Raw genomic sequence first — 26,385 nt, 5'->3', positions numbered from 1 at the left:
GAACAAAATAGGATGGGAGGGGGTGTAAAAGACATGTGAGGAGTGGTATCAATCATAACTCACCTAGCTTGGGCATGGAATAAACAAGACCCATGTTCAAGTGATCAGGAGAAGGGGCAAAGGACAACCTCTGGCCTTCCAGCCTGGTAGAAGGTACCAAAAATTGATGGAGAAGACCCAGGAGGAAACTAGTATCTACTAGCTTATTTGTGGTTAGGAAGAAGGGAAAAGCCAACTAAAGCTTGTGCACTAAACTTGTGTTCCCTTATAGATGTCATTTGGTAGGTGGCCTCAGCAAGGTGGGACTGGAATGAGGTTTGAAGTAGATAGCAGTAGATGGGATTCTGTCTAAGACCCTCACTCCACTGTTTCCAGGAAAACACCACTGTAAAACTGTCGCCACCCACTGCTGCCCATCCCAACAGCATTTCTAGCCAGACGTACTGCCTACCATCCTCCTGCCAGAACACAGTGTACTGTGGATGTTACTATGGGGGAGAAACGAGAAGAAGGTTCTGAGTTGTTCTTGAACCTCTCTGTAGAGTACAGGAAAGCACTTAAAAATACTTTCAAAAGAATTTGAACCACTGTACTATTCAATTAAAGAGCTAGAATTTCAAACTTCTTCATAAGATATTTAACCACACACTAGTAAAACTAAGTCAGTTGTAACTATGTCCTAGTGTATTTTCTTAGTTTAACTGTCTTCTGTAGAGGGTGGTTAACAGATGTCTAGTTTATTTGGAAACTTCACATCCACTTTCAATTTAAACTCACCGTAAATCATAAATATTCTAGACATTGAAAAATATTTAATAAAAATTATACATAAATGTATATTTTATCTTTATCTACAGATTTTAAACATGAACTTCTCAGAGTCACATACTTGCTTTTTAGCTTTAAAAATGCACTTACACGACATAGTCCAGTATTAAACACATACTGCCAAAGAGATAAAGTATAAAACAACCATTAACCTTTGACTTTTCCCCCCCAACCACACCAACAGCTTTCAATTCATGAAAACCAGCAGAGGCAGCTCTGGTGGTCACTGCAGAAACCTCACTCAGAACTTAAGCCATTTTCCAAACTAGCTCTGGCAGAGATTTGGTTCCTTGGGATTCTTACGTACATAACTGCTCCAGTTGCTGAAATCCTACATGAAGTCGAGAACACTTTCTCGAGTCACAACTTTTATCGGGCCTGTCAGATTTCTTCAATAGCTTTTCTCCAGGCTATCTTATTTACACTCCAATGGTTGCCTTTTTTTCAATGGTTTTTTTTATTAGCACATCATTTAAAAAGTCAGTTTGAAAAACCAGTAATCTTCCAAGTCTTCTTTGCTTCTTTGACAATCTTGGAATAAGTGCTCATATAACGCTCCCTGGATTTCAGTTTAAGCATTACCTACTGGGATTCTTTGGGAGATAAGAGCTCAACAGGTACCTTCTCAGATGGACAGGTGCATGTCCAGTCCACAGATATTCCCAATGACCACCATGAAACAGGGTCTGCCCAGGCCGCGGTGCCGACTATTGTACTATTGCATTTTCTCTCCTGTCTATTAACACTGTATTTGTGGATATTTCTGTTTTTTCCATATATGTCCTAATTGATTCTCCAACTCTCCTTCAGGTATCAAACTCCTGTGTGCAAGTTTCTGTCCCAATGACACACACAAGTCAGCCTTCTTGCAGCCTTCTCTGCCTGTGCCTTTTCACCCTAGGCTCTGTATGTTCACCCTCCTGGGGACATTTCTGCTCCTCACTAGGCTGGTTCTTCTTTCTGGCCTTCAGATGTCCTCAGTGGAGCCCATCTTCAAGACCCTGAACTCTCTGAGGCAGGGTGTATGGAGGCATGTGCTATGAACCCTTGCCTATCTAAAATGTCTTTACTCTACCTTTGCACAAAAATGTTAGTGTGCTTCTAATTGCAGAGAAATTTCCCTCAAAGCTTCCTTTCTTGCCTGTATTCTGGTGTCTTGTGGTGCTGCCCTGGGTGAGGACTGAGATTCCTCAGATTTTCTTGGTGGCAGATATGTGTACCAATGTCACGTGGGTCTGCGGAGTAAGTTCTAGGAGGCTGTGGTGACCTTCTGCACTGCCCACTGTTCCTTTCAGATTCCAGAACATAGGCTCAAGGAAGGCACTGTGGTCTGTCTGTCCTGCCTGCTTTCAGTTTTCTATACAATGAATGACTTGTTGAATCCTGCTGGATTCACTGGAAGATAGTTCTCGGGGTGACCACTCATGAGCATGCACCAGGTCACTGGCCACATGGAACAGAGGCATCTCACACAAACATAGAGCCATCCCCTGCTTCCACCCCATTTCCACCCATCTCAAGAACCTGCCACCATGCACACTCAGTCTTCAGAGGCTTCCTCTAGTAGGTGCCTCGTGGCTGCCTCCCATGCCTTCTATATCAGCAGAAGATCCAGCTCACAGCAGGGCCAAAGACTCAGCTGGGTTAGACAGGACTTTGCATCACTGTTATTCTCCCCTGGATGTTTCTGCCTTTAGAAGCCAAGTCCCAGCTACTAGTCAAGTGAGGCCTGTGCAGCAGAGGAATCAATCCATGTTCTGATCCTCACCTCACCTCAACTAAGACAAGGGCTACTGAATTAAGAAATTTTAACTTGTCTGCATCTTCCCATTTCACATTAGCTTCTGTTGTTGTCCAGTCTGGTCCATCATCATAGCCATCCTTTCTTCGTTTTTCTAGAGTTCTGTGTTCATTCATGATTCGTACTGTTGGGAGTTTCCTCTCCTACTCATCATTAAGGCCCATCTCAAGTTCCTGATTCTGTATCAAGTCAGTTCCAATCAGGCTAGAATTCAAGATAGTTTATCCTATATTCTGCACAGGAGATATTTCCTGTCTATTGTAAACTACCTTGACTACTTCACATGTGCTGGTGCTGGCTTATTGCATTAATGTAGTAGTTTTATTTGGTGTTAGGGATGCTGCCAGATATTCATTATCCTGGGTCCCCATCATGCATGACAAGAAGGCTTCAAAACCTCTGTTTCTGTTGGTTGACTGCAGAAACAATTGGCAGTGGCCTACCAGCCTTTATTGCTTGGTTCTATCAGCTCCCACCTTTCAGTAAAATGCATACAGCTTCTTTTCTCTCCATAAAAGGTATTGATTGCCCTTGACATTTGTGAGATCAGAATGCTGCAGATGTTAAAACTATTCCAACAGCCAAGCCACTCATCAGCAGTAAGATTGGCAGATTAATCTGGTCCATTCATGCCCTTAGATTACTAGGGTGTGCTTTAAGTGAGATTCTATTTTAACCAAAGAGCTTGGGTGGCTAAGAGGTCTTCCAAAAGTGTTCATTTTAATATGGCCTAGTGGCCTATCACACCACTAACATGTACAGGGGAGGAGCCGTAAAAACCATCTGATCCAGCTTTGACCTAGAAAATGCAGTGGCACACCCAATGTCAAACATTAAACCAGACTTTCTATGTCAAAAACACCTCTTCGACCCAGCCAAAATGAAAACTGATGTACATATTCAGAGAGAAAAATGTTTCCTAGGGACCTAGACACACTTTACATTTCTAGTTCTCACTAGTTATAGGCATTCTGGTTACATCAGTTCAAAGGAACATGTCCAGATAGGTAATTGCTGGGAACAAACACCACTCACTCAGCTGGACCATCATGTGGTATCATGGTACTATTTCCATCTTATCTTACTGAATGAATATGCTCAAGTTGGCACTGATATGCTTGATCAGAAAGGTTGAGCATGTATGTGACAGTACAACTCTGGGTTTATCTTCAGCTCAGTGGAAAGATGTACCTTTGGGTTCATGGTAGACAACGTGGCAGCATCCTTGGCAAAGTACTATTCAACTCTGAATGTCATTGTACTCAATGCCTCAGTCCCCGTGGCCTAGAAGCTCCTAGGGTTTCACCAGTGCTACTACCATGACTTCTAGCAGATGGAGCTACAAGTCTGACCATGATAGTTTTGTCTCTAGCAAACTTATGAGAAAAATCAATGAACTAAAATCTATCCTTGATGGGAGGTCAGGGCTTATGAGATGGATGTGTGAAAAGGCAGTGTGTGTGAGGGCAGTGTGCATGTGTGAAGGCACAGAGATGTGAGGGCAGGCAGAGCGTGTGTGTGTGTGTGTGTGTGTGTGTGTGTGTGTGTGTGTATACCTCTGCTAAGACTAAATGCTTTCAACTGGGTCACCTGTTGCTTTCATTCACCTTCTCCTCCTGGAACTCAGGGGCAGGTGGACAAATGGCCTCTGTGAAACACCTGGTTCCTCTTGTCAGTCATCATCAGTCCTTGTTTAACATCCCCCCTTTTATCTGCCTGCACCCCACCTTTCTATTCTTCTCCTTCTCCCATCTCTACTATTTCCCTCCTGTTTCTTCTCCTCCCTCCCCTGTTGTGCCCCCTTATTCTCTTACTTTCCTGGCAAGTAGAGATCCAACACCCTCTGTGCTTTGATGCTCTTGCAAACTGGCCCCTGTGAGTTCCCATTCCCAGCCCTTCATCTCAAGGACTGGACATCAGCAGTGTCTCCTTCTGACCTTGAGGCCCTCTGTACTACACTCTTCTAGCAGCCATGTGTTCAGTGCTACCCTCTGCCCTGGAGTGCCCTCTGTGTTCTCCCTGCCTTCTTTCTCAGCCCTGGGTTCATTCCAAGCACTGCTATCACCCTGTCCCCAGGTTGAATTTTCCATACATTGCAGCTCTCTTGGGATGATGGTTCTGCAGGGTGGGACCTCAGACAGAAAATGGCTAGTGCTTGTACTGTGTGGTCTCTGCCCTAAGCCATTCAAGTTCTCCTCCTCACCCTCTTGGATAGCAGGATGTGGTGGTTTGAATAAGAATGCCCCCCCATAGGTTCATAGATTTAAATGGTTGGTCACCAGGGAGTGGCATTATTTGAAAAGATTAGGAGGTGTGACCTTCTTGGAAAAAGTCACTTGTGGTATAGTTTTCAAAAGCCCATGCCAAGCCTAGAGTCTCTCTCTTAACCAGTCAATCAAGATGTAGCTCTCAGCTACTTCTTCAGCACCATTTGTGCCTGTGTGCCACCCCATGCTTCCCACCATGCTGATAATGGACTAAACTTCTGAAACTGTAAGTATTCCCTCAGTTGAATGACTTCTATAAGAGTTGCCTTGGTCATTGTGTCTCTTCACAGCAGTAGAACGGTGACTAAGACATAGTGACATGATTGTTCACCACTATGATTCAGTAAGTAGCTTGGAAACTTGGATGTTTAACAAGCAGCATTTACTGAGCTTGAGTGAAGGAGCATGGGAGGTCTCTCCAAGCCTTCTGCTTCATTATGGCTCCTCCTCTCTCTATATATGAAATCCTGCATGTCCCCTTCCTGACTCAGTTTCTTTCCTAACATTATGTTGAACATCCTCTGTGGTAGTTTGAATGTATTTGGTCCCCATAAGCTCATAAGGAGTGGCACTATTAGGAGGTGTGACTTTGTTGGGTTGGGTATGACCTTGTTGGAGAAAGTGCATTACTATGGGGGTGGGCTTTGAGGTTTCCTATGCTCAAGCTACTCCCAGTGTCACAGTTGACTTTCTGTTGCCTTCTGATAAAGATGTAGCCTGCACCATGTCTGCCTGCATGCTGTCATACTCCCTTTCCATGATGATAATGGACTGAACCTCTGAAACTGTAAGTGAGCCATCCCAATTAAATGTTTTTCTTTATAAGAGTTGCCGTGGTCATGGTGTCTCTTCACAGCAATAGAAACCCTAACTAAGACAGAAGTTGGTACCAGGAACTGGGGTATTGCTGTGATAGGCTGGACCATGTTTTTATTTGGAAGAATTTTGACTTTGGTACTTAGTGTTAGAAAAGCAGTGGAAAGCTTTAAGCACTGATCAATGGGCCATACTCATAGGAGCATGGAAGACAGTGGTGCTAAAGTTCTTTGAACTGTCAGGGGCTCACTCAAGAGGTTTCAGAGGAGAAAAATTTTAGTATGTTGCCTAGAGATCTCTCTTGTGATATTTTGGTGAAGAATGTGGCTGCCTTTTGCCCTTGTCCAAAAAGTCTGCCTGAGTCTAAAGTAAAGAGTTTGGATTAATTCGGTTGGCAGAGGAAATCTCAAAACAGCCTAGTATAGATTCTGTTGTGTAGTTATTAGTGTTAACTCTGATGAAGATTTATAATGAAAAGGAATAAACTGAACAAATTAAAATGCAAAATGTACAGATTGAGAAAAGGAGCACTAGGAAGTGGAATAGAGCTAAATCCTGTGTTCAAGGAGATAAAAGGATTTAAAAATGAAATAAAGGGAGTGGTGACCTCAGGGCAAGATCCCATCCAGCTAAGTTTCCAACTTGCAAAAAGGAAGCTTAGAGCCAGATGTGGTGGTGCATGCCTTTAATCTAAGCACTGGGAAGGAAGAGTCTGGCACAGCTCTGAGTTTGAAGCCAACATGGCCTACAGAGCAAGTTCAAGGACAGCCAAGCTTAGGTAGTGAAGGTAACAATCAAAAACAGAAAGTTGATGAAGATGTAATTGAATGAGGGGGCCATGTCCCATCTCCAGCAAGCAGCAGAGCTTGGCAGCTTTGGCCACATGATTCTGGCTTTAGAGTTAAGGATAGAAGAAATTGGTTGTGTAATTTGCCTCTGTGCCTAAGGAAAGCCTCTGAGGCCAGGCAAGTATCAGGAGTGTCCCTCAATGAAGGCCTAGAATGGCCATTATGTGAAACTGTGAAGGTGAAGCCTGGATTGCCTTGGAAACCCCAAGATGTTAGAGATGCCAGAGCCATGGGATACCTGCCAAGGAAAGCTGCTAACAGGGAGTGGAACCAGCCAAAGAGAAAGAAATGTTTTGCAGTCAATAAATCTGAATGGAACTGGAGAACTGAAGAGCGTTTTGACATCAGACATAGAGATGCAGAGTTTGGAGTTTGCCCAGATGGTTTTCAGTCTTGTTTTGGTCCAGTATTTTCTTGCTATATTCCTTTTCCCTTTGGAACAATAATGTATATCCTGTGGCATTATATGTTGGGAGTATATGATCTATTTTATGATTTTGATTTTATATGGGATTATGGTTAAGAGATTGAATGAATCTCAGAAGAGACTTTAAACTTTGGACTTTTAAATATTTTGAGGCTGTGATAGACTATGGGGGCTTTTGAAGTTGGATTAAATGTATTTTACATTATGATATTGTTAAAAGCTTATGGGGGCCAGGGAATGGAATGTGATAGTTTAAATGAAATTGGCCCCCATAAGTTCATAAGGAGTGGCACTATTAGGAGGTGTGACTTTGTTGGGTTGGGTATGACCTTGTTGGAGAAAGTGCATTACTGTGGGGCCGGGCTCTGAGGTTTCCTATGCTCAAGCTACTCCCAGTGTCACAGTTGACTTTCTGTTGCCTTCTGACAAAGATGTAGCCTGCACTATGTCTACCTGCATGCTGTCATACTCCCTTTCCATGATGATAATGGACTGAACCTCTGAAACTGTAAGTGAGCCATCCCAATTAAATGTTTTTCTTTATAAGAGTTGCCGTGGTCATGGTGTCTCTTCACAGCATTAGAAACTCTAAGACATCCTCCTTCCTCATGCTCAGCTATCCAGGAAATGTATACCTGCTGTTTCCCTCTTCCTCACAAACTCTCTTGGAGCTCAGATCATCTCATCTTCTGAGAGCTTTGGCAAAACCTTCTCCTCAGGGAGAAGTTGAGTCCTTGCTTTGGGTATTTCTTTGTGTGCATGGCATGGCCTGTGATTACCAGGATTGAGATGGGAAAAATATATCACCTTAGTATGGCTCATATATTCAGATAGAGATAGACCTAATTCAGATAGTTCACTGGTGAAACTTGCTCTTCCATCTATTACTTCTTTCTCTATCTCCCTTTAATTCTCAAGGCTGAAAAATTTCTCAGAAACATACAGTGAATGGCCAACATCAGGTAGATGAATACACACAGGGTTACCGGTCTTCTTTCTCCCTGGGAAGAAATTTTACAAGTGGGTTTGCAGCAAGTGTCTCATCAGATTCTAAGACAACAGAGTATTGTGTTGTGTTGTAATGCAGAAAAGGAAACCTCTCTCTGAGGAAAATTGTGATGATCCTCTGGGTAGGAGGAGAATCATAGGACACTTGAATGATGTAGACTGTGCACAGCTAGGAGGAACTGGATGTTAAACTGTGTATGAATACCCTCTGGGAAGATGGCTAATATATCTTGTCCAAGTCCTGCAGCTCACAGAACAAACACTGGAGTAATATGAGTCTTCCCACTTCTAATGTTTCAGCAAATCAGACTGCTGCTGTCAGGATGCTTCCTTACATTGAAATCCATGAGTTTGACAGAGTGCATTTGTAAGAGGCATGAAGTAGAACAGATCTGGGGGCCTTCATAAAGTCAAACTTCTGTCTCTGCCTTATATTCAGAACCAATGACAGAACTCAGAAATAATCACATACCACCATGGACACATGTGCTTCTATCTCTGACTATGGTATATCTGATGTGTCACATGATCTTTGAGGGCAGGAGGCTACCTCCTTGATCTTTAATCATATTTCCTGGTTTAGGGACATCTATGCAATCAGTCTTCTGTAAGTAGGGTGTCAAGATATCATGGATCTCTCTAGACTCACAGTTTCTTTTTACATGTTCATAAAAGTTGGCGATCACTTCAAACCTGACTTATGTGATTCTTGACCAAATGCTGTAATTTCTGAGATAAAGAAACTAGAAAAGCTTCCACACTCATCAGAGGCATTGCTTAGGAGCACAGCTCTGCCATATGGTCCCATCTTCTCTATCCCCACCCTTCTACAAAGCCCTGCACCACCTCATGTAGAGTCTGTCACTTGTATTGTCCCTGGAGGAGCTGCTGTGCAAGGCTGGTGGCTGTGGCGAGTTGGCTGCATGGTGTGGTCTGGCTGAGTGTTGAGTGCCATGAGAGTGGGACCAAGCTCTAAGACATGCCGGATGACACAGGCAGGAAGAACTGCCTCTGGATGCAGAATCCCCAGTAGCTGTTTCAAACCCGAATTCAATAATCAGAACTTGAGTAATCACAAAAATGGTGCTTAATTATTTCAAAGTATCATAAATTGTGAGGATGATTTTGTTTGCTTCATTTGTCCCCTTCTCTGGAAAAAATTTAAGAGTAACATATTCTAATTAAAAATCCTTAACTCCCTGTATTTATTTTTATTATGTTTTTAGGTGATGTAAAAACATTGTTGCCCTCGTGAATGACATGAAATGCTAATGCCTTTCAGAACATCAGGCATGAAGATTGGCCCTTAGTGTCATTTGGGTCTATACTCCCTAGACATTTAGTGACAGTCCTCTGCTCTGTAGAAAGTCTTTCTCTCTCAAGCATCCCTGAGGTGTCAGGGACAGGGTAAAGCTCTGGAGGAGCTCTGGTGGGCAAGGGACCCTGACTGCCCTGGGCCCACTGCCTCCTAAACCACAGTCACTCAGCACTGCCCCCTGCACTGGGAAAGCCAGCAGATACAGCTTCACTAGACAGGAGCAGCAGAGGGGCTCATTTTCCTGAAAATTAATCAGAATTATGCACAGCTCTAGAAGGAGCAGGCAAGTTCAGGAGTGACCTACTGAAGACAGGCTTCCAGGACTTGGAAAGATTCTTTTGAGTTTATCCCAAAGACTGGCATGACAGGAGAAAGTCTCCAGGTAGAAGGGACTGCTGAGCCTGCAAAGAATGTTGGGGGGTGGGGGTAGGGGGTACAGGCTGTCTGCTCCCCTTATGAGAACCTTCAGAGAGTGCCAAGAGATAGAGTGTGGGCGTAGCCCCTACCCTTTGGCGTTTTTTCCCATTCCATGTGAGTCTGCGAAGAGCTGGGTGGCTTCATTTTATCATCTAGAGACAGAAACTTTACCATTATTCTGAAATTAAACCTAAAGGAGACTGACTGAATGAGAGGCCAACAAGTATCAAAGGCTCCATTCACCACCTCTATATGACACACAAGTGGCCCTGTAAAAACCTTCAGGCCCGTCCATGTATTTGGCCATGTTCCATCCAATGGCCAGAGCCTAATTCTCCTTTGTACTGGGTCTGCTTTAGGAATAAAGGGAATTTTCTAGGTGGCTGACCCAAGGACTGGGGGCCTCAGATGGCTGTGCTCCAGTCTGACCACAACTGGTGCAAGATGCCCAGAGGGCATGCTGATGACCCATTTTATAGCTATGGTTTAAGCTGGCTATGAAGGGTGATCCCTCAGTTCCTCTTCTCAATTCTGGATCTAGAGCTCAAGGCTGAACAGGTGATTGCTGAGTTCTGGGGCCTATGCTTGCCTATTTCCCAGTAGCCCATTCTTTGACTTGACTATAGAGAGATAGTCACACCTTGACCCAACCTGAGAGTAAGTACTCTGGGAGGCTAGCTCATTCTCAAAAGGGGAAAAACATTGCTTAATATGCTAACCATTTTGTCTTGCAGAATGCTCTTGCAAAAACATTGTAAGTTAAGTGATCAATTTTTTAAAAGGGAGGCTGTTTTCTGGATAAGCAAGAAGCATGTTAGACAAGATTACACAGCATCTTCTTTCCAGAGAACAATAAGGGCTTCCTGATCTTCCACTCTAGAAATATGGTATTGCCAGACCCCACCCTACAAGTAAGAAACCCTGACACAGGGTCCCCATGTCCTTTACCCAGCCATATAAGGCTATTCTATCCCCCAGAGAAAACTGAAACCCTGAAGGTATTAGCAGAAGTGCTACTCCAAACACTTAGGCATTGTCAACAGTAAGAGAATCACATGAATTACAGCACAGTCCCAGGATGGAATTCAGCATCATTATACTATCTAATGATAAGGCAAAAGGCTTATATTAAGTAAAAAATAATTAAAAATAACTACAAAGTTACAGCTGTAACATGAAGCCAACCTATAAAAGAAGAGTCATGATATATTAAAAACCACAAACAAGAAGCTGAAGGTGTGCTCTCACCCCTTAGCTGGTCAGGTGATAGGAACTGAGGGGCAGGACTCTAACACGTGACAATAACAGACTCGCCCCACTCATATGAGGCTGTCATAATTCACACTTGCCCTTATTTAAGCAGGTGCCCGACCTTTATTTGAAATTCAAGTTTGAGCCAGTCTCGGTGTTTCTCTGGTTTCTCCTGCCAGCTGCATCCCTCGGGAGCTGACAAAGGGCACCTATACAGTCCACTCTTCTTCAGCCGCCCTTTCTCTCCCCAGTGTTTTGGAAGTTGCCCTGTAGCTGGAGGTTCCGCTGTCCTGGCAGCCCATGTGTACACCTAGGGCTAAGATGAAGGATGCCCCAGAGATAGCTGATAGACAGACTCACTTCCAGGGTAGCAAGGTAGTAGAAGACTCTGGGCTGGATTCCTCCACCCCACCTTTTCAAACTTGTTTGGAACAAGTTGGGTCAATGCAAGAAGTTTGTCATTGTCCTACTAGCCTCAGGGAAGACTGGGTTCCTTTCTTACTCACTATAGTACTTTGCCTTTTTTTCCTAACCTGCTAGTCACCTTTGGAGTAAGTGGGTGGGTGGGCGGTTGAGGAGGGCTGGAGGAAAGAAAGACTATCTCCAGACTGGGTAAAAAAGAAACATGGGGAAGAAAGACTGGTTAAAAGGATTGAGTCCCAGTGACAGGAGGGGACTGGGCCTGCTGTGATGTGCATCTCAGGAGGCTACTGCTTCTGTCCCTGGGACTGTTATTTCCAGGGGATTCTGAGGACCTAGGGATCCTGAAGGGGGAAGAAACTGTCTACATCTTGGTGGACAGCTGTGTCCTGGGATATGCCTGATCAGGAGACTACCACTGTTCTATTGGCCTGCTAACTCCTCACAGCCTTTCTGTGTATCACCATCCCCATCCCGACCACACTATGTCAATATGGAGAGGACACATGAGCAATGAGGCCCTTGTATCCACTCCTGAGCTCAGTGTCCCTCACCACCATACTAGTTATGGCTCTAGAATTAATTATGGTGGCCACAGAGGCTCAGGGTAGTATGTGTTCTGGCCATACTTAGGCCAGGACAGGCCAGCTCCTGGACATAGGAAGGCCGGCCCACACTGCTGCATGGCCACATTGTACCTCATTTCCCAATCTTGTCTTTAGTGCGATTGGTAGGCACAGGACCCCTCTGATTTTCTGAGGCAGAATGTGACACTCAGGCTCCCCTGCTCTTCTGATACCTGTCTCATGCCAGCTGGGAGCCAAGGTCTCATTCAGAGTACAGCAAGTCACCTGATTGGCTGGGTTGATAAGAAGTAGGCAAGAGTGCAGCAAGATGAATTATTAATGGAAGAATTGCATCCAGGAGGTTTGTGTGTCCCTGCTCTATCCTCCCTGAAGTCTCAGGAAATGAATCCTTTTGTACAGGCAGCATCCTTCTGTGTCATTCCATACAGCATTAGCCACAAGTTACAGCCCTGCAGAGTGGCCACTGAGACAGGAGCAGGTTGCAGAGCCTGAAATTGCACAGTGATACTGTGAGCTCTCTGCAGGAAGGAGGGTGGCTTATCCCAATGTGTTCAGAGTAGCAGAAGCACCAGAGACAACACACGTTCTTTCTCAATGGGGAAGGAGAGAGTCCTGGAGGGTTGCCATGGTCTCCAGCAGATATCCTGATTATCTTCTAGTCTTGAAGGCTTTCCTTTGTTATCCACTGGGGCTCTATAAAGGCAGTGGGAGGTGTCCACAATACCTTTTAGGTCTCAGAGTATGTGCTGACCCTCTAGTACCCACAGATAGCAATGAGTGGCTGACCCTAAAAAAGTGGCTTAAAAAAATGTCCCATGTCTCCCTGAAAAGTGATGCCCTCTCCTCCCCCAGGGAGAAGCCACATCTTGTAGACTGTTTCTTGTTGCTCAGCCACACAAATGCATCTGTGATCTGAATCAAAGTGAAATCTCAGTCACTGCTAGTCACACTCACAATCCTGGCTACTAGTGTGTGTGTGTGTGTGTGTGTGTGTGTGTGTGTGTGTGTGTGTGTTACTACTCTCTCTTGGGTAGTGACACTGTGTGGGGCTGCTGGGGCAGGGTGAGGACACAGGCTGTACATTCCATGGATATCAGAGCAGGAATGTCTACCCCATTTGTATAGAGTTGATGTCCATAGTTTGAATGTGAGTTCTTGTTCTGTACACACTCTGTATCAGGGAGCTAGGATTTGAATCCTCATTCACTGTTAAATCTCAGATGGGATCAGGACTGGGTAGACACTTAAGGTAGTCTGGGTTGGCCTTATTAGTTGCCTTCCCAGGCACCATCTCCTTTTCTAGAAAGACTGCTTCGTCAACAATGCTCTTTTTGGTGTCCTTGTCAAGCTCAGAGCAACAGAGTCCCCAGGGACACTTAAGTTACAGATGGATGAGGCCCCCCTCCCCAGTTTCTGATGCAGCAGATCTGGATGGGGGCCCAGTGATTACCTTTCTAGAGAGTTTTTAGGTAGTAATAAGGTTCTAGGCTCAAGGAAAATGACCACCCCCGAGCTTCACAGTTGGGTTAGGTGCTTATAGAGACTGTCTATCAGAGATGGCTCCAGAATGATCATGGGGGCCTGTGGAGCCCTAGAGATATGAAAACAGCTGCCATGTCCCATCAGTGCTTCAGAGTCTGGAGCAGCTACAGCTGTTTTTCTGCGTTGCATGTGAGGTGGGTGCAGGAGAATGGAAAGAGAGCTGGAGGAAGAAGTAGTGGCCCTTAGGATGGGTTCACCTTTGCATCTTGTCACCAGGTGGGAGGGTTGATGATGGATCTCATAAGCTAATATGTGCCCCTGGCAAAACCTAAAGCTACACAGAATACTGAAATCTCATTGGATCAATGCTACAGTTAGAAAGGAGGGTTGCTTTCTTTCAAGTTTTTTTTTCTTCTAACTTTGAAGTTTGTCTTCTAACCATATTTTGTCACTGAACTTTGAAGACACTATTCTCTGTAAGGCAGGGGATAGCAGAGAAGAAATAACAGGTCCTTGAAAGTTAGAGTCTAGAAGGTCCCTCCAATTATTCATCCATCTTCTCATTGTTATTCTAAATGATAGTAATTGCTTTACTAATGCATGAACATCCCTAGGTAAGTGTGTGAAGAACAAGAATGCCGCACTGCTCCTAATTCAGCAGCCTCTGAAAGTCGCTAGTGTGTGTCATGATGGAGAAGTGGCTTTTCCTCCACTCGGGTGCACGGTTGTGGTGAGGTGTTGATACCTTTAAGATGATGGGCCTCATAGCAGAGACATCAGTGAGGAGGGGACCCAGCCACTCAGGATGCTGCTCTTTGGGTTCAGGGTTAGAGAACTTGGATTAGTTCCTGAGCTGCTGGGCCCCTCCAGCCTCTACTTTCCTGCCTAACAGTGTGAGGCCTTCCTTTCAGGCTCCCACATATAAGGCCAATTGGCAAAACCCTTTCTGTTATAGAGTCCAATCTGGGGCATTTTGTAACAGCAACATGAAATGGACTAGATTCCGATTGGAGATGCAGAATTGATGAGTAATGGAGGAGTCATCAGAGCCTCCTTAAGGCAGCCTGACTAGAAGCCTACACTCTTTCATCTCCTTGCTCCCCATCACTATCTCCTCACCTCCTAATAAGTTGAGGCACATACCCCTGAGAAGATGCAGCCTACCATTCATAAGAATCCTTTTGTCAGCAGACACCACCTCTCAGGTGAGAACTAGCTGGGGTCACAACACTGGGTCCCGAAGGATATTGTTCCTAATTGTACAGCTGATCCAGCTCCTCCAACACCTGCCTGTAAACAACCCACTGCCTTCCAATCTCTGGGTGTATTGAGTAGCTGTTATTTCTTACGATTCCTGCATAGATGAATTTGAGTGAACCATGGACCTTTTGGTGGGTCAGCACCAGCACTAGCCCTACTACCCATCCATTCCTGTGCGTTTTGTTGATGTTCCAAAGCTGCTAAGATCACGTGTCTGATCGTCAGGCAAGGTGTCAGGCTGAGATAATTGCCAAATCCAGATGTGACCTCTTCAGATCACAGCCCTTAGATCCTCTGCCAGGACATGAGCTCCTTATCTGAAAATATTTATGCTCCTTCTCTTTGAATGTAGCATTATTAATATATATTTATAGATATATATTCAGTTTTTCAAACATGTGTAAACGTATTATGTTTGTTTTGTGTATCAAACCCACTGAGTCACAAAGGAGGCAGAGACCAGATGTGTGGCAGACAGCAGCAGGCTGACTGTTTTCTTAGGAAAATGGCCAAGAGACTTTTTAAAATAAAGGATTTACTATGATAATAAAGGTTAACTGCTACCACAGTCCGAAGCAACGGTGCCCAAATATATCTGCACAGATACAACTCATAGTACAGCCCCAGAGTAGCAGTGATCAGGGACAGCTACTTCACCCAAATAAATCCCTAGGTCTCAACATTTTTTCTCTTTGTGCTGCTGTGGTCTGCTCTCAAATTAATGTTAAAATATGTATGCCCTAACTTGTGATTTACAGAATCGGTGACAAATAGTAAAAAGGACAGGCATGCCATAAAGCTTATGGATGGGGTGACGGCAGGCACAATGATGCCTCATAAAGAACGGAGGGGAGTAAACACAGATAGGCTGGCTAGGTGGCTGTGTGCACTGAATCCCTTATAAACATCCCATGGCGCGCCCTGCTGCAAGGCAGCCCCGTCGTTAATTAGAACATCCGGCAGACGCTGCAATGTATCCATGCACCCAAGTGGATCTTCATTTTTCACATGCGGGGCCTTACTAATTAAAATCAGCTTTGCAATTAAACGTGGAAAATTGTGTTAAACTTTCAAGCGTGGTTAGGAAAAAATGCAATTATTTTTAGGGTGTTTTATTTCAATGCAAATGAAATTTCTATCTACATGAAGCCAGGGAAAGCAAAGAGGATGGCATAGGGGCTCTCTCTGTTCCTTCTCCCTTTTCTTTCTTCCTTTTTTTTTTTTTTTCTGGATTATGGATGCTCCTCTCAGTTGCAAGCTGCAATGCTCCCCTATCTCTCAGCCAGTACCTGGCTGGGTTCCAAAGCTTTTAGTGAGTGCTCTCTGTCAAGGCATGAATAATATCACCCTGAGGCTGTTGGCAGAATCCAAATGAGGCGTGCATACATCAGGAAGCCAGCCCTCCACTTTAGCTCCCAAGCAAGCTCCTGTGAAGACAGGCAATTATTCACCCACCGGCTGCCCTGGCAATCACGCTGGTGGGTGGAAAGGTGCGTGAAATGGAAGAGAATTTGAACAAGGAGTACGCACAACAAGCCAGAGAGGATCCAGTAATTTCCTAATAAAAAAAAAAAAAGAAAAGCTACCATTTGAAGCTTGTAAATTTAAAAATGTGAGCTGAAAGATTTAGCTTAGTGTTTTCTAAATTGGAGCGGGCTGAAATATAGCTGTTCTCATCTCCTAACTTCAGGGTGCTGGTGAAGTGCTCAGAGACTACAAGGCTAAGTTATGCTTAACTTATTAGTTAAGCAGGAATCCATGCTTAACTAATAAGTAATTTAAAAATCTCAGTAAAGAGTGTAAATGAAATCTGTTAACTGTCCCATCAGTCCAGAAGGCTCATGGAACACACAGGTAGTGAATGTGTCCGGGCTCTGAGCCCCTTACTTTCCACCCTTGGGTGTGTGGGAGGCTTTTATAGAAATCATTTATACACAAGCAAATCTAATTCATTTCAAGCATATACACCTAACAATTTTTGTGTGTAAAGTTAAAATTCCAATTCTTACACAGCATGTAATATCACTCTGTACTAAATGCTAATAAAATATTATTATTTCAATTTTTTGGAAAAATTAATATGATATTAGTGAAAAATAAAGTAATAAGTATTTTGAGGATGACAAATAGATTTCTGTGTAAATTTTTTGACATCTGGCTTTATAGCTCATGTCTCAAGATCAGTTCCTAAAACACTCCAGATGAATGACAAAACCTTTGATGAGGTACCTGGGCCACACTCACACAATTCAGGCTCACACCCATACTTACACAACCCACACTCACAACTACACTTACAGCCCAAGCTCACAACCGCTCTCACACAACCTAGACTTATACTCACACACAACTTACACTCACACCCACACTCACACAACCCACACTCACACTCATACTCACATAACCCAGGCTCACTACCACACTCATACAACCCAGGCTCATACCCACACTCACACAACCTACACCCACATAACTCACACATATAAACCAGGCTCACACCCACATACAACCCACACTCACACAACCCACACACTCACCCAGGCTCACACCCACACTCACACAACCCAGGGTCATACCCACACTTACACCCATACAACCCACATTCACACAACCCACACACTCACCCAGGCTCACACCCACACTCACACAACCCAGGGTCATACCCACACTTACACCCATACAACCCACATTCACACAACCCACACACTCACCCAGGCTCACACCCACACACACAACCCAGGGTCATACCCACACTTACACCCATACAACCCACATTCACACAACCCAGCCTGGCAGTGGTTTCTTTCACTTGTCAGCAACCCAACCACAGAGAATCGGCCTTCAGTTTGGGGAGGGGGGGCTATCAGTGTACAGTACCAGATCCCACTCTGTGCCTGTCCTCTGCTAGGGTCTCCAGAAACTTATGCAGGACCTTCTACACTTTCAGAGTTGCTCACAGTGAGCTGCTTGCTAAGATGTTAAACCTTGGGTTCTTACCTGCTCGGTAAGGTCAGGAGGAAGCTACAGAGCATCTTGCTGAACGTCATGCCTGTAACTACAGATGTTTCATTTCTCTCACCGAAACCTAACTGCTGGCATGCAAGAAAGCCCTGGCCTTTGGCACTTTAAATGTCCACAGGTCCTATCAGCCCACTTTGGCATGTGGGTAGAGAGTGCAGTGGCAGCCAGGCTTTGGGATCTAAGCTGACCCTTCAGGAACTCAGAAAGACTGAGATTTACTGGATGTATCTGAAAACTGAAGTTCCAATTAGACTGTACATTTGAGGTTCTCAGTTGTCTCTGACATCCTATTAGCACAAGGTAGGAAGCCATAGACTAGTAGAGGATCAGGGTAGCTGCACACACATAGCCATACACAGTATGGCAGTGTTGGTGGCAAAAGGAGCCATCTTCACTGTGTACAGAAGAGACCAGAGGGTTCAGAATGTAGGACCTGCCTCCAATCCTCAGGGTACACTTCGTCAGCTCCCATCCTTGCACGCATGCCTTTGTCATAGTCACAGCTAGTGACACGAGATCACATATGGGACCAAGGGCAGACTCGTGTCCACAGACTATTATTGACAGTTCTGAAGGTCACTGTGTGTCCTGTCTGTTGTTCTGAGAAGCCAAACCCAGATTAGCTGATGGGGCACCAAAATGTCAGCTGAGCTTGGATGCCTGCTGTCAGCAATCCATTCAGATACACTTGGTGCTTGGTGCCAAGAGGGTGTCACTCAGAGGGAGCCATGCAATGCTTCTGTCAGACTCCTGGGAGTCTAGCACTCATCTTCCTCATTTTTGCCCTGGGTGCCAGGAGACTCATACTGAATTTAGTACTGTATGGACCACGACATAGCCTGCATTTCTCTGCTTCAGTTTTCTTTATATGTTGTACTAGCTTAACTTTCAACTTACCATTTAATTGTATGGTTGGACCTAGGTTTACCAGAGACCATGGATTATTACGAGCTATTAACACAAACAAATACCTACAAAGCAGTTTGTCTTTTGTTAAGACAAAATACAGGGGTTGGTGTAAAACATTCCCAAATGCATATTGCAGCCCTACTCTGGTCCTAATATTTAAATCCAAATCTTAAATTGTGAATCACTCTCAACTTACTATCTCCTTGCCCAGGTTTTATCTAGTGGTTGGTACAGCTTTATTCCTCATTTCTTTGAAATCTGTGCTCGTCTCCATCACCCAAGGACACCCAACCTTCCCGTCTTCTTTTACAGAGTTAGCACCCACAAGGAGACCGATCAGCATGCAGAGCCTCACCCTTTGTGCCTAAGAAGCACAGAAACAGCAAACTAAAAGGGTGAGAAAATATTCATTTTCTTAGGAGTTTTCTTAATAAAAACAAAGGACTATAGAATAGGCACCATTTTACTATGGTACAAAGGGCTATAGAATAGGTCCCCCCACACACACACTGATTTTTTTTTTCTTCATAACATGGACTGCCCACATCTGCCTCTAGTCACTTTGTGCATGTTCAAAGAGACATTTCAACATATTAAAATAATACCATGGACTGGGGGGGACATAGAAGCTAAGTGAAAATTGCAGCCTTGAGGAGAACGCATTCGACAAGAAATACATTGCTAAAAGGATAAAAAGGGCAGATAATTTTATCCATACCAGGCTGTAGCTCCCATGTCTCTCTACCCCTAAGACAAGCCCCATGTCCAAGTCACATCAGACATCCTTCACAGTTACCACTACTGCCCCGGTGGACTGCATACAGAATGGACAGGTCTCAGGAAAGGAAAATACCGCAGCCAGAAGTTACTTTCAAACCATAAAAATCAAAGCCAGACATAATCAAATCTTCTAATCCTAACACACCAGCAACCCCAAGATGTTAAAATGCATTATCTTGTGGCTTTGCTTAGCAAGTATCACCAGTGGCCTGAGGACCCTGGAGGTCACAGCCAACTAGATCACTCCTGTCCTGCCACCTCAGATGGTCAGTGGCACAGGGAAAATCAGAATCCAGGTTTCCAGACTGGAGCCATTGGTTTCCATCCATATTACATTGCTTGTGTACTCTCTGGTGAATGCTTCAATTCAAACAGGAGGGAATGAGTCAGGATAAAATGGTACCAGCATTTTTATGTGCCCAGGCTTCTGGGGAACTTTCCTAGCTGGCACGGTTCTGTGTCTTTCCTCATAGTCCACCTGAGTGCTTCATGCCAGGATCTACTTTGAAATGGACTGAGGCTAAACTGCCTTCAGATCTCCCTCAGAAACCACGTGTAAGCAGAGTATGTAAGAAGTGAATATACATCATTCATGGCCACATCAACCCACACCTTCCAGGAATTCACCTTCAGGATCTGAATGTGTGATAGAGATAGGAGAAGAGAGTGGTAATCTCTCTGACTTGATCAGTGCTCACTGTGAACATGCCTTGAAATACCACAACACAACCCCATAGGTACAGCAATTACTTGTTCACAGAATAAAAGCCAAATGAATGTTTGTAATTATTCTTCTAAATTTCTTTCTTTTTTTTCTTTGCAAAACTGTGGCTATGAAATGATATCCAGTTAAAATTTGTTAACCAAATTTAATAATTTATTTTCATAACTGTGAGAAAGCCTAACTATCGGCTAATGAAGAGATGATTAGGAGAAAATAGACGCTGCTCAGAGTTTGCCAACTATTTTTCTGTTGAGCACATAATGCTGTCTTTAAGCACACAGACTTAAGACCTTACATGTCTCCACGTAGCAAAATTTATATTTTAGTTACCAGTCTCATTACCTGATTCAGCAATTTACAATTTTATATGGCATGAATAATGATGTAACACATTAAAGTTAGTAATTTAAAACAAAAAAATTCCTAGAGAAAAGTGGCCCATGTCTCCTTTGGTATGTCATGGGGAAACCAGACAGCCATCTCATGATGGATGCTCATTAAGCAATCCCCTGTGCCCTTGTGTGCAATCATGGGGATCTGGGGAATGATTCACAAATTTTCCTTTGATTTTACAAAGTGACAATCAAAATAATAGCTTGATTTTACCCACAAATTACTGTTTCATTGGACAGAAAATGGAGAATGAGGACAAAGGAGAGGTCACCCTGAGTACCTCTGGCAGTGCCCGACTCAAATGATGTCAGTCTGGCCACGGAAAGTTAGTAGCACAGGATGACTTTAGACACCTATCACGTCTGGGACCTTCATACAGCAGGACCCACCTGTGTTTCCTGTCAGAGCAGATGGGAAGACGAAACATGGGCATGGCAGCTGGCCACAGGTGTGTATAAAGTGCCCTGGTGCATTTTCAACTGTCTTCCTTCCTGATGTTTTCTCCACACCCCCTCACCATCAGGAATGTGAAATCTAGTACTTGTGAGAGTAACAAGACCACCTGTCTCCAGGACTCTGGGTGTGATCTGTCCTAACTCTTGTCCCTTGTGTGAGCATTCCCTGCAGTTGTCTGGGTATCACTGCAGTCTGTGTTTCCCAGTACAAGATCTCTTAGACGATGGGACCAAGGTTACTTCATAAAGCTCAACAGGTCTTGTGTTAAGTTATCTTCTGAGGTTCACTGTAATGAGGAGAGAGGGAAGGGTTCAACCTTCCTCATGGGTCATGGGAAGCCCCAAGCTCTCCACATGCTGAGCATGGGCTCACAGGTGAGAATGGGAGGCTCCTCATGATTTGTGCCAATTTATACCCTGTTGTCAACATTGTGACACAGAGTGTCTTATGCTTTGAGAACTATACAGGAGGTGGAAGGACATGGAGAAGTGATCGAAAAGAAGACAAGGATGGCATGCATTATATCCCCAAACACCTGCCCACATGTCTTCACTTGCATTGGGTCTCTAAACAAGCCATCTTAGACAGCACATTGTGAAAAAGGCAGGCATTACCTTCTGTGTCGTGCATATTTGCCACTGACGTGACCACTGCCATCGCAGCCCGGAGTGGGACAGCTGCAACAGGAAAGAGCTGATTATATAGCTGCATGGGCTTCTGTGGGCACTGATGGTGGTAGGCCAGCCTCTTAGAGAGAGGGGGAGGGGGCAGGGAGGGAGAGGAGGGGGAAGGGAGGGAGGGGGGAGAGAGGGAGGGAGAGAGGGCAGAGGAGAAACAGCACTGACCAAGGGAGGAGATACAGGGAGCTTTTTATCTGCAGTTTCAGGGGAATTAATTTCACCACTATAGCAGGCTATGTGCAAGCCGCCAATCAGTCCGTAAGTACAGCACACCCATTCAGAGGCCTGAGTTTTCTAAACTGCTGCTGGGAACACCTTTCCCCCACAAAGCACTAACCTGAACAGCTCTTGTATGGCTGGCTCCACAGGAACTGCAGAGAGATGGAAAACATAAAAATTTATCATGTGTCATAGGCACTCTTCTCCCATGGAAAATTACCAAAAGGGTGGTGGTGTTGGGGGTCAGTGAACTGCTGTGGCAATCTCCAGCCAGCCTCAGAGACACGGGGAAGTGCTCACTTACCTCGAACACCTTTGGATCGTGTGCGATGGCGCTTTTCCTCAGCGTCCACGTCCATCTGGGAATAGATTTTCAGGTGGTCAGTGCCCTTGTCCTGTGAATGCAGATCAGCTGTACCCAGCACCCCTGACTATCCCTGGTACTGGAGTCATAGGCACTTAATGCTGTGGAGTTCTATAAAGGAAGGCCTCCACAGGGCAGCATGGGAAACCAAGGGCTGAACAGTCTTAAATGTGCTCATTGAGGAATGAAAATCAAACCTGGGTCTAGTAATCACTAGGCCTCTGCACTCTTCAGCCACAAACTTGGATGGCTTTCCAGGAATCCAACTTTCCTCTTGAGGATATGATTAGGACACCTTTGGTTGTCTGCATTATATTTTGTACCAAGAACATAATAGACACCCACTATGTTTACAAGAAGACAAAAAGTATCTAGATGTTCCTTGTAACTAACTGGGTTAATATGACAAAGAACTTATAGGAAAGAGAGGTGAGCAGAATGTCACTCATACCATTGGAAGCTTCATTTCTGTGTTATTCAATCCAGGTACACAGATCTTTGCCTGTGCAGAGGACATACTATATACATGATATTTGACATGGAAAGGAAGCCCCCAAAGGCATTCTGCTAGCCTTTCTCCTCTCAGATAAACACTTTGTCATGTTAAGTGTCCAAGTTCTACTTCATTAGAACCTTGTACCAGTCTTGTAAGGAAATTTTTTATGTTTCTTTCATCTATGGAAAAACCCTACATTTCTGAACTCATGGATGGGAAAGTCACATATGCTGTCAATGTCCCCTTTAAATCATAGGGATGAGCAACCATGAGGTAAATATTTACTAATATCTTATCCACCAAATATTTCCACAATATATTAATTTATTAGATATGAATAAAAGTTCATTCAGTAGGTATATATGTAGTTCTAGTCACTATAATAGAGGGGCTGATAAGAGACTGGCAGTGATGCTAAGACACAAACAGTAAAACATTTCTCAGATTACTTGTTTGTTTTTTTAACTCCAACAGTGATTTCTTTGCCATGTCTGGTGTGGACAGCAACATTCCTGGGCAGAAGATATGGGACATGATGGCATATTCCATGCCTTGTACAATATACCATATATCAAAGCCACTTACTCCTTGGAAAGAGACATATTAGAATAAAGCACCGAACAGATGCGCATGGCCTTGCTAGAGATATACCTTGAGGGTAGACCTGCCCTTTGCCCAAGCTCGGAGTGTCTGCACTTACTTTCCATGGATACAATGTGACCAGTGGCATCAGGGCACATCATACAATAAGGAATATAAGCTCATTCCATGAATTTAGTATCTATTCATGTGACCTGTCTGCTTCAGATACAGTGCTGCACCTGATTTAGTATATGAAGGATAGCTTCAGAAAAGGAAGAGCTCATGGGAAGTGCATGCTCATGGAACGCTATGGTACTTGAGAATCATATGTCCATGTATGGAAAGAGACTGCAACTTATCCCTGAACAAAGATATTTGAAGTCCTGTATGGATGGATAGATAGGTGAGTAGGTGGATGGGTGGATGGATGGATGGATGGATGGATGGATGGATGGATGGATGGATGAATGAAGCCATTTTCTGAGAAACTGTAGGCCTATAGGTAACAGAGGATAGGCGGTGTACTGAAAGGAACATCTCATGGATCAAAGAGAAATAATAGCACTTGAAGGGAACAAACACTGTGAGGCCAGTGGTGACCAGGAGGGGCACAGTGGGCAGAGCGTACAGAGGCCATGGTAGCATGAGTGGGGTGAATTATAGAAATATTATGGAAAAAGGAGTGACTTAGCTGAATTCTGAGAAGACGGAAGGGGACTGGGCTAAGAGGACTCACATGGTTGCCTACACAGGCCAGCGAGGATGTGGCCCAACCAACCTTGTGGGCTGGTCCTTTGTTCCTGGAACATGAATGTCTTAAGGAGAAGACATGGATGCAATAAATGCACTTAAGAGACTGTTGGGGTGTTTCATATGATACAGGAGTTTCTTGGGCATCTTTTGGGCCTCATACTACCAAAGCCTCTGTCCAGTTGGCCTAAGCATTAAGCTTCTGAATGCTGTCTTAGTGTGGGGGCTGTAGTTTAAACAGCACCTAAAGGGACAGACACACGGAGGCTCGGAAATTGCTATTCAACATGAGATTTTTCAAGATAAAGCAAAATTTTAGCAAAGCTGTACAGGACCAATGAGGCAAGTGAGTAAGGCCTGTGGTGAGGGAAGTGCTTCTGTTCTGTAGAAACAGTGTGTCTTCTAAGACCCTGTAAAGTTGTCCAGGGGCAGAGGGACATTTAAAATCCTTTTCTTTAAGGAACTTAAAATTGAATTAAAAGTGTTAGGGTAAATTGAGCTGAGCAACACTCTCACCCAGGGATAGAAAAAACTATGGTGAAGGGTAGAGGGACTGATGTTGGAGCTGAACATTGAATTAATCAGATGTTTCAGGTTAAAATGGAATGGCAGAAAGATATTCCAGGCAAAGGAAGGTCCATCATCACAGGGTCTGTACCTGATTTCAGAAGGGAACAGTTGTCATTTTGTCACATTTATTCAGAATCTGGTGAGTAAACCTGTGTTTATGATGCTCCTGGCTTTAGTTCAAGGTATGGCATACCCTGCTCTTCTCTGTGGGCATGGGATGGGAACACTGGCTTCCTCAGCTAATGGTTCAGGTGGCCCAATAAGAACTACTTTATTTTTTTTGCATTCAAATTCATAAGCCTTTTATTATTATTATTATTATTGCTATTATTATTATTATTATTATTATTATTATTATTATTGACAAGGTATATATATACACCTTGGTATATATATATATCTGGCCTAGAACTCACTGTGTAGACCAGACTTTCTCCACATGCTGAGATTAAAAGCATGTGTCACCATGCCTGCCCCTTTCTGTATTTTTATTTGTTTTGCACATATAGGTCAGTTCTGCCTTTGGAAATGGACAGCCGTTTTCCCACTAACTGCTTGTCATGTAACCACACTACTCCAGCTACACAGAAAGGCCTCCTGCTCTATGCTAAATTCCTGTCACAGGCTCTACTTTTCCTCTCTTCTCCTCTGGTCCTGTTGGTTTATCTAGCACTAATTCTGTTGGATGACAGTGTTTCTTGAATGTGTTTTATTTTCTATCAAACAATGTTTCTTGCAATGATGATTGAGTGATAGATATATTTTTAAAATGTCTAACCCAGCATTCCACATACAGACAACACTAAATAAATTCTGAGAGTCTCTCTTTCTTTCCTTTTGTCTGAGAAAATCACAGGATGAAATATTTCAAATTTGTTTGTATTCTACCCTTACAGATGTTCAGCAAATGCCAATAGTGTGGTTTGGTTTCAGCAGAGCACATATACTGTGCAGTGGCATTTTCTAATGTCACACCTGATAGTGTGCGGTCACAGGCCAGGCATTCCTGCAGGCTTCCTGCACACTCTTTTCAGGAGTTCCATACCCTGCACACCTGCCATCTTGGAAAGGTGACTAGTTTTCTTCTGGTAACCCCTCTACTAGACAGCATCAGTGGCAACCAGAGTCTGGACTGTTCACGGCTCAGGGGCTCTTAGCTCAAAAGCTGCAGGAGCTTCCTTAGCTGTACCAAGGACGACTCCTTGATGTTTCCCATATCCCATCTTTGCCCTCCCTGCAACTGGAAATGCTAATCCCACTCATTGCCTGGGTCACTGAAGTCCCCATCAGCAATTTACATTAGGAAATCCACACTCCAAGGATACTTTAGCATCCATCTTTTTTTTTCCTTAAGCCTATTTATTTTCAAACTAATGATAGATTTTTTTTTTTTTTTTTTTTTTTTTTGTTTTTCGAGACAGGGTTTCTCTGTGTAGCTTTGCGCCTTTCCTGGAGCTCACTTGGTAGCCCAGGCTGGCCTCGAACTCACAGAGATCCGCCTGACTCTGCCTCCCAAGTGCTGGGATTAAAGGCGTGCGCCACCAACGCCCGGCTAGATTTTTTTTTTCTAAAAAAAATTAAGTGGTTTTATACGTAAAGAAGTCTTGAGTTTAAGAAGTTGGTTTTATGCCAACAGAAGCTCTCAGGGGTGATGTGTTGAAAAGAGAACACGTGACTTGTTTTATAGCATGTAAAGTTTACATTTGGAATC

At 44.0% G+C, this 26,385-nt stretch overlaps 1 protein-coding gene across 18 annotated transcripts in view; it reads right to left on the bottom strand.

The window, feature by feature from the left end:
• Positions 1-26,385, bottom strand: part of Myt1l (myelin transcription factor 1 like) — a 409,971-nt gene that overhangs the window by 120,808 nt on the left and 262,778 nt on the right. For all 18 annotated transcript variants that reach the window (XM_076559626.1, XM_076559627.1, XM_016008078.3 and 15 more), the window contains 3 exons: positions 22,217-22,271; positions 22,031-22,064; positions 21,628-21,690 (listed from right to left, as the gene is read on the bottom strand). In XM_076559626.1, coding sequence (XP_076415741.1) covers positions 21,628-21,690; positions 22,031-22,064; positions 22,217-22,271 — 152 coding nt within the window. The remainder of the gene's footprint in view (positions 1-21,627; positions 21,691-22,030; positions 22,065-22,216; positions 22,272-26,385) is intronic.

The sequence above is a fragment of the Peromyscus maniculatus genome, chromosome 22 (genome assembly GCF_049852395.1).
Source record: "Peromyscus maniculatus bairdii isolate BWxNUB_F1_BW_parent chromosome 22, HU_Pman_BW_mat_3.1, whole genome shotgun sequence".
Taxonomy (NCBI): Eukaryota; Metazoa; Chordata; class Mammalia; order Rodentia; family Cricetidae; genus Peromyscus; species Peromyscus maniculatus.
Note: the sequence above shows the minus strand (reverse complement) of the source record. Positions and strands in the feature narration are given on the sequence as shown.